The sequence below is a fragment of the Schistocerca serialis genome, chromosome 2, assembly GCF_023864345.2.
Source record: "Schistocerca serialis cubense isolate TAMUIC-IGC-003099 chromosome 2, iqSchSeri2.2, whole genome shotgun sequence".
Lineage (NCBI taxonomy): Eukaryota > Metazoa > Arthropoda > Insecta > Orthoptera > Acrididae > Schistocerca > Schistocerca serialis.
In genome coordinates this window covers 852,662,892-852,675,406 of record NC_064639.1, presented here as the reverse complement: position 1 = coordinate 852,675,406, position 12,515 = coordinate 852,662,892, and the positions used below count along the sequence as shown (strand labels likewise).

The following is a 12,515-nucleotide window of genomic DNA, read 5'->3' as shown; positions in this document are numbered from 1 at the left end:
CAGATCTATCAGTGAGAGAGCGGTTGTATATGATTGCTAAGTAGGGAGATATTGTATCAGCGTAATCTGAAAGGAACCTAATCGGTATACAATCTGGACCTGAAGACTTGCCCGTATCAAGCGATTTGAGTTGCTCTGCGACCCCTAAGGTATCTACTTCTAAGAAACTCATGCTAGCAGCTGTTCGTGTTTCAAATTCTGGAATATTCCATTTGTCTTCCCTGGTGAAGGAATTTCGGAAAACTGTGTTCAATAACTCCACTTTAGCGGCACAGTCGTCGGTGACAGTACCATCGGCACTGCGCAGCGAAGGTATTGACTGCATCTTGCCGCTTGTGTACTTTACATATGATCAGAATTTCTTCAGATTTTCTACCAAATTTCGAGACAATGTTTCGTTGTGGAACCTATTAAAGGCATCTTGCATTGAAGTCCATGCCAAATTTTGCGCGTCTGTAAATTTTAGCCAATCTTCGGGATTTTGCGTTCTTCTGAACTTCGCATGCTTTTTCTGTTGCCTCTGCAACAGCGTTCGGACCTATTTTGTGTACCACGGGGGATCAGTTCCATCTCTTACCAATTTATGAGGTATGAATCTCTCAATTGCTGTTGCTACTATATCTTTGAATTTGAGCCACATCTCATCTACATTTGCATAGTCAGTTCGGAAGGAATGGAGATTGTCTCTTAGGAAGGCTTCTAGTGACACTTTATCTGCATTTTTAAATAAAAATATTTTGCGTTTGTTTCTGGTGGATTTGGAAGAAATGGTATTGAGCCTAGCTACAATGACCTTGTGATCACTAATCGCTGTATCAGTCATGATGCCCTCTATTAGCTCTGGATTGTTTGTGGCTAAGAGGTCAAGTGTGTTTTCGCAACCATTTAGGACAATCTTGGAAGATGTTTTCTGCCTACCACCGGTTTTGAACAAGTATTTTTGCCAACATATCGAGGGAAGGTTGAAGTCCCCACCAACTATAACCGTATGACTGTGGTATTTATTTGTTACAAGACTCAAATTTTCTCTGAACCGTTGAGCAACTATATCATCGGAGTCTGGGGGTTGGTAGAAGAAGCCAATTATTAATTTAGTTCGGCTGTTAAGTATAACCTCCACCCATACCAATTCGCACGGAGTATCTACTTCGACCTCACTACAAGATAAACCACTACTGAATGACACAAACACTCCACCACCAATTCTGCCTAATCTAATCTATCTTTCCTGAACACCGTATGAGACTTCGTAAAAATTTCTGCAGAACTTATTTCAGGCTTTAGCCAGCTTTCTGTACCTATAATGATTTTAGCTTCTGTGCTTTCTATTAGCACTTGAAGCTCAGGGACTTTCCCAGCACAACTAAACTTCCGACTGTTCCTTGATCCAAGCACGTCCTGTATTTGCCATGCACCCTTTGAGGTAGCAGCCCACCCTGTACTTTCCCGAGGCCTTCTAACCTAAAAAACCGCCCAGTCCACGCCACACAGCCTCCGCTACCCATGTAGCTGCCAGCTGAGTGTGGTGAACTCCTGACCTATTCAGCGGAACCCAAAACCCCACCACACTATGGTGCAAGTCAAGTAATCTGCAGCCAACACGGTCGCAAAACCGTCTGAGCCTCTGATTCAGACCTTCCACCCGGCTCTGCACCAAAGGTCTGCAGTCGGTTCTGTCAACGATGCTGCAGATGGTGAGCTCTGCCTTCATCTCATAAGCAAGACCGGCAGCCTTCACCAAATCAGATAGCCGCTGGAATCCAGAGAGAATTTCCTCAGATCCAAAGTGACACACGTCATTAGTGCCAACATGTGCCACCACCTGCAGCTGGCTGCACCCTGTGCTCTTCATGGCATCCGGAAGGACCCTTTCCACATCAGGAATGACTCCACCCGGAATGCACACGGAGTGCACACTGGATGTCTTCCCCTCCTTAGCTGCCATATCCCTAGGAGGCCCCATTACCCGCCTAACATTGGAGGTCCCAACTACCAATAAGCCCACCCTCTGCGATTGCCCAGACCTTGAAGGCTGAGAATCATCCTCTGAAACAGGGCAGGCAGCTGCATCTGGCTCAGCCAGAGACAGTACCTGAAACCTGTTTGTCAGATGCACCGCGGAGGCTTTCTGATCAGCCTCTGGGGACATCTTTCGCTGCCTGCCATGCCTTGGAACGACCTCCCAATCAATCACAGGCAAGGGCTCAGCCCCACTGCGGGCAGCAACCGGGGCAACCACAGTGGCAGACCGATCTGGGGACAGACGGGACGAGGTTGACATTCCTATGATACCCAAGTCTGGCTCCCCACAGTGGTGCCCATTGGCAACAGCCTCAAGCTGTGCAACCGAAGTCAGCACTGCCTGCAGCTGTGAGCGAAGGGATGACAACTCAGCCCTCATCCGAACACAGCAATCACAGTCCTTGTCCATTCTAATCGATGTTGAACAACAGTTACTGAAACACGAGTCCGTGCCTAGATAATGCAAGGGAAACACGCAAAGAATGTATGAACTAACCTGTACAAATGCCTAACGACTGCGCTACAATCTGCCTGAAATTACGATTACAGTAACTAAAACTCGAAATTACACCTCCTATACGAAACTCACGCAATTTAAGTAAGAATCTATGAAGTAAACACAGAAAAGAAGCTATATATGTATCTTTCTGTGCTGTGTAACCTTCATTCTGTATGGTGTCACATTTTAACTCTGGTATCATGTACCAATACCATCCCACTGGAATTCTACAGCTGGTAGCAGAACTGCAAATTTCCATTAGATGCCACTAGCAGTTGTGTGAGATCAGCTGGATCCAATGGTGCACACCTGCTGAGCCTTGCCTCCAGCAGCTCTGGACTATGAACACACTCTGCTGCCACAATAAAGGACAGCCAGTGGGAAACACATGGCTCACTTGCGCTTGGAGCCACTTCACTACAGGTGCTAAGTGGATGCTTTCTAGTCACAGCTCCTATGACATAGTTCTTGCTTAACACAGTGATAGTCTCCCTTGTTAACATTGATGAGCTGGACTCTGTTTCTTGCTTCATTATTTGTAATGAATCTTCATTCACTTGGAGAAAAACAAGTTAACTATTTCTTCCATTTACTGTGATGTTTCGTTTCCTAATCATCTCAGCTCCTGTCCAGCTTTCCTATGATGGCAGTTGCCACACCACTCTGTTGCCAACCTCTCCTTACTATTGTGTGTGAAGTTGTACCTAACATTAACTATTTTTATAGTTGTTTTCCGTAGCAGAGCATTGCAAACCAGCTCAGCATTCACCTAAATGAGTATGAGGGAAGCTGCTTAAAAACAATACTTGGGTGGCTGGTTTCCCAGATCATTCACTCACGTACTCATTCATTCACTCAACTGTTGTGTTCTGTAGCTCCTTCAAGCAGTGGAACCTTCAGAGATGTGGAACAAATCAAGGTACACATTAACAGAAGACAAGCAAATCATTTTAACTAAATCTTTACACTGTCTTAACAATAAACTATTCCTATGCTGTGATTCTTCAGTTTCTCCCAGCGTATTTGTTGCTCAAACAGTCCACGGGTATACTGCTGGTTCCAGGCACAATATTTCAGCAATCAGACATGTCGCCATCGTCAGGTGCGCTGACGAACTGAGCTCCTGAGGGTGGGCAGCCGATTTAAATCCCCCCCCCTCCGTGGGCCGCTCTGGCAGTCGCGAAGACATGGGTGTTGGAATCTGTTGTAGCGTCGAGTTGCTTGCTACGTCCGCCCCGGTCGCCAGTTTGTACTTCTTGCTGAGAGTCTTCTTAATTACATTTTCAATGACAGGTCCCAAACTTTGCTGAGATTGTAGCCACAATCTCAGTTGATAAGATCTTCCCTGCCTTGCTGAGAGTCTTCTTAATTATATTAAATGCTGGGTCCCAAGCCTTGCTGAGATTGTAGCCGCAATCTCGGTTGATAAGATCTTCCCTGGTGCAGAGAAGACCTTATCAACCAGGATTGTGGCTACAATCTCAGCAAGGCTTGGGACCCAGCATTGAATCTAATTAAGAGGACTCTCAGCAAGAAGTATGAACTGGCGACCAGGGCGGACGTAGCAAGCACATCGATGCTACGACAGATTCCGACACCCACGTCTTCGCGACCGCCAGCGCACGGGCGCAGGCACGGATGGTGGAGAGAGCGGCCCGTGGGGGGAGGGGATTTAAATCAGCCGCCGACCCTCAGGAGCTCAGTTCGTCAGCACACCTGACAATAGTGACATGTCTGATCGCCGAAATATTGTGCCCATTGAACACTATGAACCGGCAGTATACTCGTGGACTGTTCGAGTATTCCTATGCTGCTTGGCATGTCATGCTTATGCCAGATAAATTTTAGCTGATAGTTTAGAAAGAAAACTACTACTTTAAAAATACTGCTGTCTCCCAAGTTATACTAAATGGCAGCTGTTTATCTCCTATTGGTAGCTTAATATTTACTTGATTACACTGGCATTCTTCAAAGAAAATGGTTACATCAATCTGTAAATACTGAATTCTGTTTTAAGTACTTTACTACTCATGATGCAGATTTTATGAAAAGTACTAGTTGCCATATAATTAAGAGCTATTTCAAATTTGTGTGTGTGTGGTTAGTTTTTAACACTCTATTGAACTAGGTGGAGTTCACAACTTCTTCTTTTGTGTTAGATGGGAGCTTGTTGAATATCTTCAACCAGTGCACAAATGGAAATGTCATGTGGCTAGGGCCTCCCGTCGGGTAGACTGTTCGCCTGGTGCAGGTCTTTCGATTTGACGCCACTTCGGCGACCTGCGCGTCGATGGGGATGAAATGATGATGATTAGGACAACACAACACCCAGTCCCTGAGCGGATAAAATTTCTGACCCAGCCGGGAATCGAACCCGGGCCCTTAGGATTGACAGTCTGTCACGCTGACCACTCAGCTACCAGAGCGGACACCAGTGCACATAAGTCCACTTAAAACCATAGACAAAGAGGGAAAGACTACATTAAAATAGTTTTTATCTTGAATTGTGGTTGTGTACATCAAGGCTCAGTTGAAACTTAATTTTATTCTCAGCAACAAAAACGATTAAGGAGCAACTGCATTGGAAAGTGAGTGTAAGAATCTGAAGACCCTTAACAAGAATTGTGCAAGATGTGCAGCCACTTTACATAATATTGTTACTACTTGCTTCCTCTGTATAAACATTTTATTTACTTTAGGTTCAGTGCACCAGCAGATAATTTCATAAGACAAAAAGGAGTGAAGGTTTTCAAAATTATCCAAGAAACTTGTTAATCTGGTGTAAGGATTCATCCCTGCTCTGCCTGACCTTCCTCTCTCTTAAGCTAGTGTGCTCTGTGCTCTGCATCAAGCTACATGAGCAAGTCAGTCTCTCCTAATGAATGTGTTTTTCAAACAACTGCAAGCAGTGTGACTGACAGATTTTAAGCCCACAGAATGATCAGGTGTCAGTAAACTCTCTTTCATTCCCTCCTTAACTAATATGAGGTCCACAGCCCATATGAACCAACACCAGAACTACATTGTGAAATATCTCACTGTAAGCACACTAATTTGCTGGAACCTGATTTCCTGAATGTTTGCCATAATATTCAAGAACAATTTGCAGTTACTCTTAAAAAACTCATTTAAAAGAAAAAAAAACTAATCTTAGCTTTTGCAACTATTAGTTCCTTCCTCAGGGATGAAAGAAGGTACTGTTGCTGTTGCACTCTTACTGAGGATATTCTTACAAGAAAGAAAATAGGTTAATATTCTCAGGCAGAAAATATTTTTCTCAATTACTGGCTTTAATTGGCATACAAATCCCTGTTTGCTCACTGAGGAATAAACTAATAGTCTTGAAAGCAGGGTTGATTTTTAAGTTTTAAATGTGTCTGTTGACAATACTTAAATAATTGTTCTAAAGCTAAGAACTGACCAACCAATCTGGCTCTCTGTAATTTTATAGTTTCTAGTAAGTCTCCTCTGATGCAGCATTCTGGGTGACTTTCCCATAACTCTCCCCATTTCCTAATCCTCGGCTGTTCTTTTGCTTCATTCCTGTTCTTCCCCCTTCAGCCATTCTGCCAGAAGAAGGAGCCACTGGCTCTGAAAGCTTGCACATTTCCTTAACTCTTACATGTGTTTACTCCTGCTGCTACTTGTAGCAGATTTTTTTTATCATTCCAATTACATTGTCAAAAATTGATTATTTTTGTTGAAAACATAATAAAGACACCAATAACATATTTACTACATTTTCTTAGTTGCTTGATGTTTTTAGGTATTGAAAGTACAAAAATTAGCTATAAGTTACCTTTTTCTGCCTGTAATATGTGGTTTTCGTTGCCCACTAGTTGGTCTGCGAACACTGTTATTCTTCTTTTTGTTGCCATTTTTCTTTTTATTACTACTACTTGCTGTGCCATTTTTCTTGGTGTTGTTGTTTGAATGTAAACGTACATTAACTGGATCATAACTCTTCCGCAGAACCTGATTTATTCGATCTAAGATATTATCCACAAAACGATTGTACTTAGTTATATAAATAGGTGGAACAGCATTGTTACCATCCATCGCTCCTATAAAACAAAATGAAACAAAATAAAATAACAAATTTTCAGTGGTAATTTTCATGATATGGTGAAAATAAAATAATGGTTTTTAACTGCTTATAATACAGCTGATACAGAACATATATTGCTGCTCTCTCCTAAGATAATTTTGGCATAAAAATTCTTGATTTAGCATTAACAAAGACGTCTGGCCTTCTCGCTCTAATCTTTTTGCAGTTAGTACTCACATTCATTCACTGATTATGCTTTTTACCCTTGATCGAGTGCAAAAGATATCCAGTTAGCATTGTTGTTATACTTGTGCATACTGAGGATTATTTTGTGTGGCATCTGATTTAATGCATGACCATTAATGTCAGTGGCTCCTACCAGTAAATAATAAGTAAATCCAATAAATACAACTAAAGGGAGGAGAGCCAACATAAGGGCAATCCAGTGGCTTTTGATAGTGTAACACAACAGCTGCAAATACTGCAGAGTGATTATGCAGCACAATTCATGACTATGCTGTAACACTGAAAAAAATGATATTGCTTTAAAATGCATAGGTCTATGTACACACAGCACCAAAAGTTTTGCATGAGCTCGTTATGTCAAAATTGATGGCACAGCAAACAAAAATTGGCTCTGAAGCGTGTGTATGTATTCATTTGCAGATTAGATTAGTACTTGTTCCATAGATCATGAATACAACACTTTGTAATGATGTGGAACATGCCAGGTTAATAAAAGGTGTCTATACAAGATATTACATTACACAAAATATTACATGACACTTTTTTTTTTTTTTTGTAGGGGGTGGGGAAATTACCCACTTACTACATCCAAAAATTCATCTAATGAGTAGAAGGAGTTGCCATTAAGAAATTCTTTTAATTTCCTTTTAAATGCTATATGGCTATATTTCAGACTTTCGATGCTATTAGGTACATGACCAAAGACTTTTGTGGCAGCATAATGTACCCCCTTCTGAGCCAAAGTTAGATTTAACCTTGAGTAGTGAAGATCATCCTTTCTCCTAGTGTTGTAGCCATGTACACTGCTATTACTTTTGAATTCGTTCGGATTGTTAATAACAAATTTCATAAGTGAATATATATATTGTGAGGCTACAGTGAAGATCCCTGTTGTTGTTGTGGTCTTCAGTCCTGAGACTGGTTTGATGCAGCTCTCTGAAGATCCCTAGCTCTTTAAATAAGTGTCTTCAGGATGATCTTTGATGAGCTCCAGCAATTATTCTGATTACACACTTTTGTGCAATGAACACTCTTTTACTCAATGATGAGTTACCCCAGAATATGATGCCATACGAAAGCAGAGAATGAAAATAGGCATGGTAAACTAATTTACTGAGATGTATATCACCAAAATTTGCAATGACCCAAATAGCATAAATAGTTGAATTCAGACATTTCAGCAGATCTTCAGCGTGTTTTTTCCAGTTCAACCCCTCATCAATGCATACACCTAGAAATTTTGAATATTCTACCTTAGTTACCGAATTCTGATCAAAGTCTATATTTATTAAAGGTGTCATTCCATTTACTGTGTGGAACTGTATGTACTGTGTTTTGTCAAAGTTGAGAGCCCATTTGCAGAGGACCAATTAATGATTTTCTGAAAAACATCATTTACAATTTCACCAGTTAATTCTTGTCTGTTGGGTGTGACAGCTATACTTGTATCATCGGCAAAAAGTACCAGCTTTGTATCTTCGTGAATATAGAATGGCAAGTCATTAATATATATTAAGAACAGCAGAGGACCCAAGACCGAACCTTGCGGTACCCCATTCTTGATTGTTTCCCAGTTTGAGAAATCACCAGTTTTTGGCATATTATGTGAACTGCTTATTTCAACATTCTGCACTCTTCCAGTTAGGTATGATTTAAACCATTTGAGCACTGTCCCAGTATTTCCAGATCACAAGATCAAAAAAAAACTGACATAGTGAAACAACTAAATAATAGAATTTGAAGCTATTTTGACTATTTTTCAACCATGACTGTCTCAAGAAATATGTAAAGGTTTTTTTAAATTACCACTATCAGTCACAAACTTCGTCAACTATTGTATTACTTATTTATGTTGTGACATGTTTCGGGGGTTATACCTCATCTTCAGGCTAAATGGCATTACAAAACAGCTTTACAATAAAGTCCTACTAATGTTACATAATCTTTTCATAAATGTTGTTGTCATCTTGTGGAAGAAGAGAAAACTTAGTAAGAGGCGATGTCACTTTGGAAGCTGGACTGATGTTTGCACGAAAATGTTTTGTAATGGCCACTCACTTTGTTCTTCTGGTGTGGCAGTCTCATCAATGTATGTACCTTTAATATGAAAAACAAATGAACTGACCCACTCAGCAGAGGTTTCAGAACAAAATACAGTTTTTTATGTGATTCATTCAAGCTGCAAGTTAATGTGTACAGTGGCCATTGTTTAATTGTCATGCTAATCTGAAAATAACATAATTTTTCTTGAATATCTGCCTTTCTCTTGATCTGATTCTTAGCTGATGTTTTTAGATTTTGTTATTTAATCTAGGGCAAGGCAAAGAATATTATACCTATGCTTGTTATTATTTTTTGTTCCTATTGGTGGACATTTTATTATGTTTCATGTGTTCTTTATTTATTGTTTCACATATTAAATTTTTGTGCATAATACTTACTTTGAGTGTATTAATTGTAAAATTGAAGGTTTTATAATATCTTCTGTCATTATTGTCACCAGAATATATAGTTATGACAATGTACAGATTGATGTAATCATTTTATGGTGTTCATTGATGATCATTTTATCTCAAACTGATAGTGAAGGAGTATTTCTTTTAGCAGCAGTTTTTGGTAGTACAAAATAGGACTTTCTTTAAATATTTATGAACTGTGTGGTACCACCTGCACAAAGTAGTACTACTTTTACTCTGTAGCTTTTTTTCTCTTTTATTCTAAAAGAAGTCTGTTGTGAATACTGGAAACTGCAGGGATTGTGTGGATACTGTTCCATAATTTATGGGATATACCAGCCAAATGGAACTGAAATGTTCCATGTGTTACTGACTTACATGCTGCCGCAATCTGTTAAGCTCTGCATTGAATTGTTTCACATGTGACTTGCAAAAGAATTCTGGAGATTCAGGTAAGGAGTATTTTTTGCAAAATGTAATGAGTCAAGATGTACAGGAATAAAATAGTCCAGTAACAATTTTCGGGCAGTACATGTTACATCTAAAAGGTACAATGAGCTGCCTGATATCCAAATGCCAACATGTCTTAAAGGTCCAGAATGAATTTTCACGAGCAGTGGAGTGTGAGCTGATATGAAACTTCCTGGCATATTAAAACTGTGTATTGGACCAGAACTTGCAGCTAAGATCTTTGCATTCCACAGGCAAGTGCTCAACCAATTGAGCTACACAAGCATGACTCACAACTCGCTCTCACAGCGTTATTACCATCAGTAAATTGTCTCCTGCCTCTAATTGGTAGAGCAGTTGCAAGTGAAAGGCAAAGTCCACTGTTCTGAGTCCCTTTATGGCACACAGTTTTAACCTGCCAGAAATTTTGATGTGTTAAAGGAGTTTGCACAGAGACAGATTTTGACAGTTGTAACAAACCACTGAACACACTAAACTGAAGCATATTCATGTGCTGTGGCCAGTCGCATTTACAGAGTAAGAAGAGTCTCGTCATAATACAATTGAGCAATACACAAACATCAAATTTTATTACAGATTGTTTGAAGAAGATCTATGGGAACATATTGGCACAAGTGTACAGAGCATAAAATATGTTTGTGACTTACATGTACTCTTTTCATTTGGAAAAGAAACTATTGATAGTGGTATAATTGTCAGTGAGCACATTAACATGTAATATTGTGGTTGATGAGAATTTCTAAGACTCACATTAGAGAAATTTAATATTAGGTAGGACAATTTTAACACTGTCATTCACAAACATTTGAGCAAACAGAAGGTCTATAACTGATTTCTGTTGCTCACACTGGTTGATATGAAACAAGCTACATAGGTCAACAGTAGAGGAAATTTAGTTAACATGTGTCACACCACTGAGATTCAATATTTTTTGTAAATCACCATCACAAAAACTGAAATCTGACGATATCAGTTTGAGTCAGAATAGGGTAGACAAACATCACAGTTATAGTACACAGCTATCTGCATCACATTTACCAATCATTAAAAGATGTGATATACACGGTTCAACTGATTCCAAAATATCTTTCACTCTCAAATTTCAGCAACTATATAAACAATGTCAAATATGTGTTAAGTGTGTGATGACAGGGAATCTTTCTTGCACATTGTAGTTTTTTATGATACCATTCACTCAATGTTTTAGATGTATATTGTATTATTTTATTAGATCTAGTTTATTTGAAACAAACAGAAGTCATTTCATTTTAGAATTAATATTCATAAAAAGGGAATGTATCTCCAACCCCACTCAAATAAAGGTACCCCCTCATCAAAGATAATCATTATTCCTTTTTTATTTAACTTGTATCTCTGCTGTTATGAATGGTATTGTTGTTTAATAGTTATACACATGAGTGAAACATATTTTTGCACAACCCATGATGATTAGTGTGTAATGTATGCTGGTGGACTAGTGTTGCTGAATTTTTAAACCTTTAAACTATTGCTTTAATAATATGGAACAACAGGTATTTAAAAAAATTTAAATAATTGCAGCTCATGTATTTTGTAGGGTCATGAAAAGGTTGATCATATTTAGATGAATGAATGAATAGATGGATGGATGGATAGATGGTTATTGTAGAAGCTCTATAGATATGTAACTTGCAGTTTTATATCTGTTGACATTTTGTCTTAAATCTTTACACCTGAATTAGAGCACCTTCTAAATTCTAGAAATGATATAAAATCTATTTGTACTTTTTGTCATTAGACACAATTTTACATATTGGAAAGGGTCAAAAACAAATTTCTAGATTTCTGTTGTTCATCATAATATCTGTAAGAATGAATTCATAGTAGAAATTTTATTATTTCTTGTTGTGTTACCACCAAAAGACAAAAAATAATGCTGTTGTTCAGAAGACTCAGCTAGGTAGATTCCTCATAATTTCAAACACCATAATGGTTATAAGATATCTTCATTAGTATTACTAGAAATGTGGCAATACTGCATCATCAACTGTTGGAAAGTAAAGCTGTTTCTGCAGATAAAATGTACATGTACTTTTCATTCATTTGGACACATTTGAGATAATATTTATATGTATTTTTCTTTCATTTGGTAATAGTCTATGTTGAGTACACCACTTGTGCTGCTTTTGAAAAAAAATACTTATTGAATTTATGTTATTAATAGATCCACATACCTGGTTATGATGTTTCCCTTAGATGATTACTTTTTTGCCCAAAACCTGATGAAAATATAGTCTACTTACTATGAATCAACTCCTCGCATTGTTAGAATGGGAAAGGTGTGAATTGTAGAAATTAGAGGAAAAGGTAAGCCAGGTTTTTGAAAGATGAGAAACAATGGAATATTGCCCAAATAAAATATGAGCATGTAACATAAAGACAATTTCAAATGATATTATTAATTAACTTTCCCATAAAAAATCTTTAAACAGTGGTAGTGCTGTTAAATAAAACTTAGAGGAATAAGGTGAAAGTCTAGAGGTATAAAAAGAGCTCATTTGTTACAAAACATCTAACTGGGAGAGAAAGGTGGTAGCATACAGTTTATGATCACCTGATTATGTGCTGCTGTCTGCAATCAAATTTATTTACAGTCTCATAGTTTAAGAGGTATTGTTGATATGATCAACACATCCCTGAGATACTGTCATTTCATGGAATGAACTTTTTTTGGGGGGCCATCACATGGTACATTCCTAAATAAACAGCAGTCAACATGATAATCTCTATACTT

The 12,515-nt window shown here is 38.6% G+C and overlaps 1 protein-coding gene across 1 annotated transcript in view; it reads right to left on the bottom strand.

Moving 5' to 3' along the window:
- Positions 1–12,515, bottom strand: part of LOC126456463 (uncharacterized) — a 274,840-nt gene that overhangs the window by 12,628 nt on the left and 249,697 nt on the right. The window contains exon 7 of the mRNA XM_050092214.1: positions 6,321–6,585. Within this exon, the coding sequence (XP_049948171.1) occupies positions 6,321–6,585 (265 nt within the window). The remainder of the gene's footprint in view (positions 1–6,320; positions 6,586–12,515) is intronic.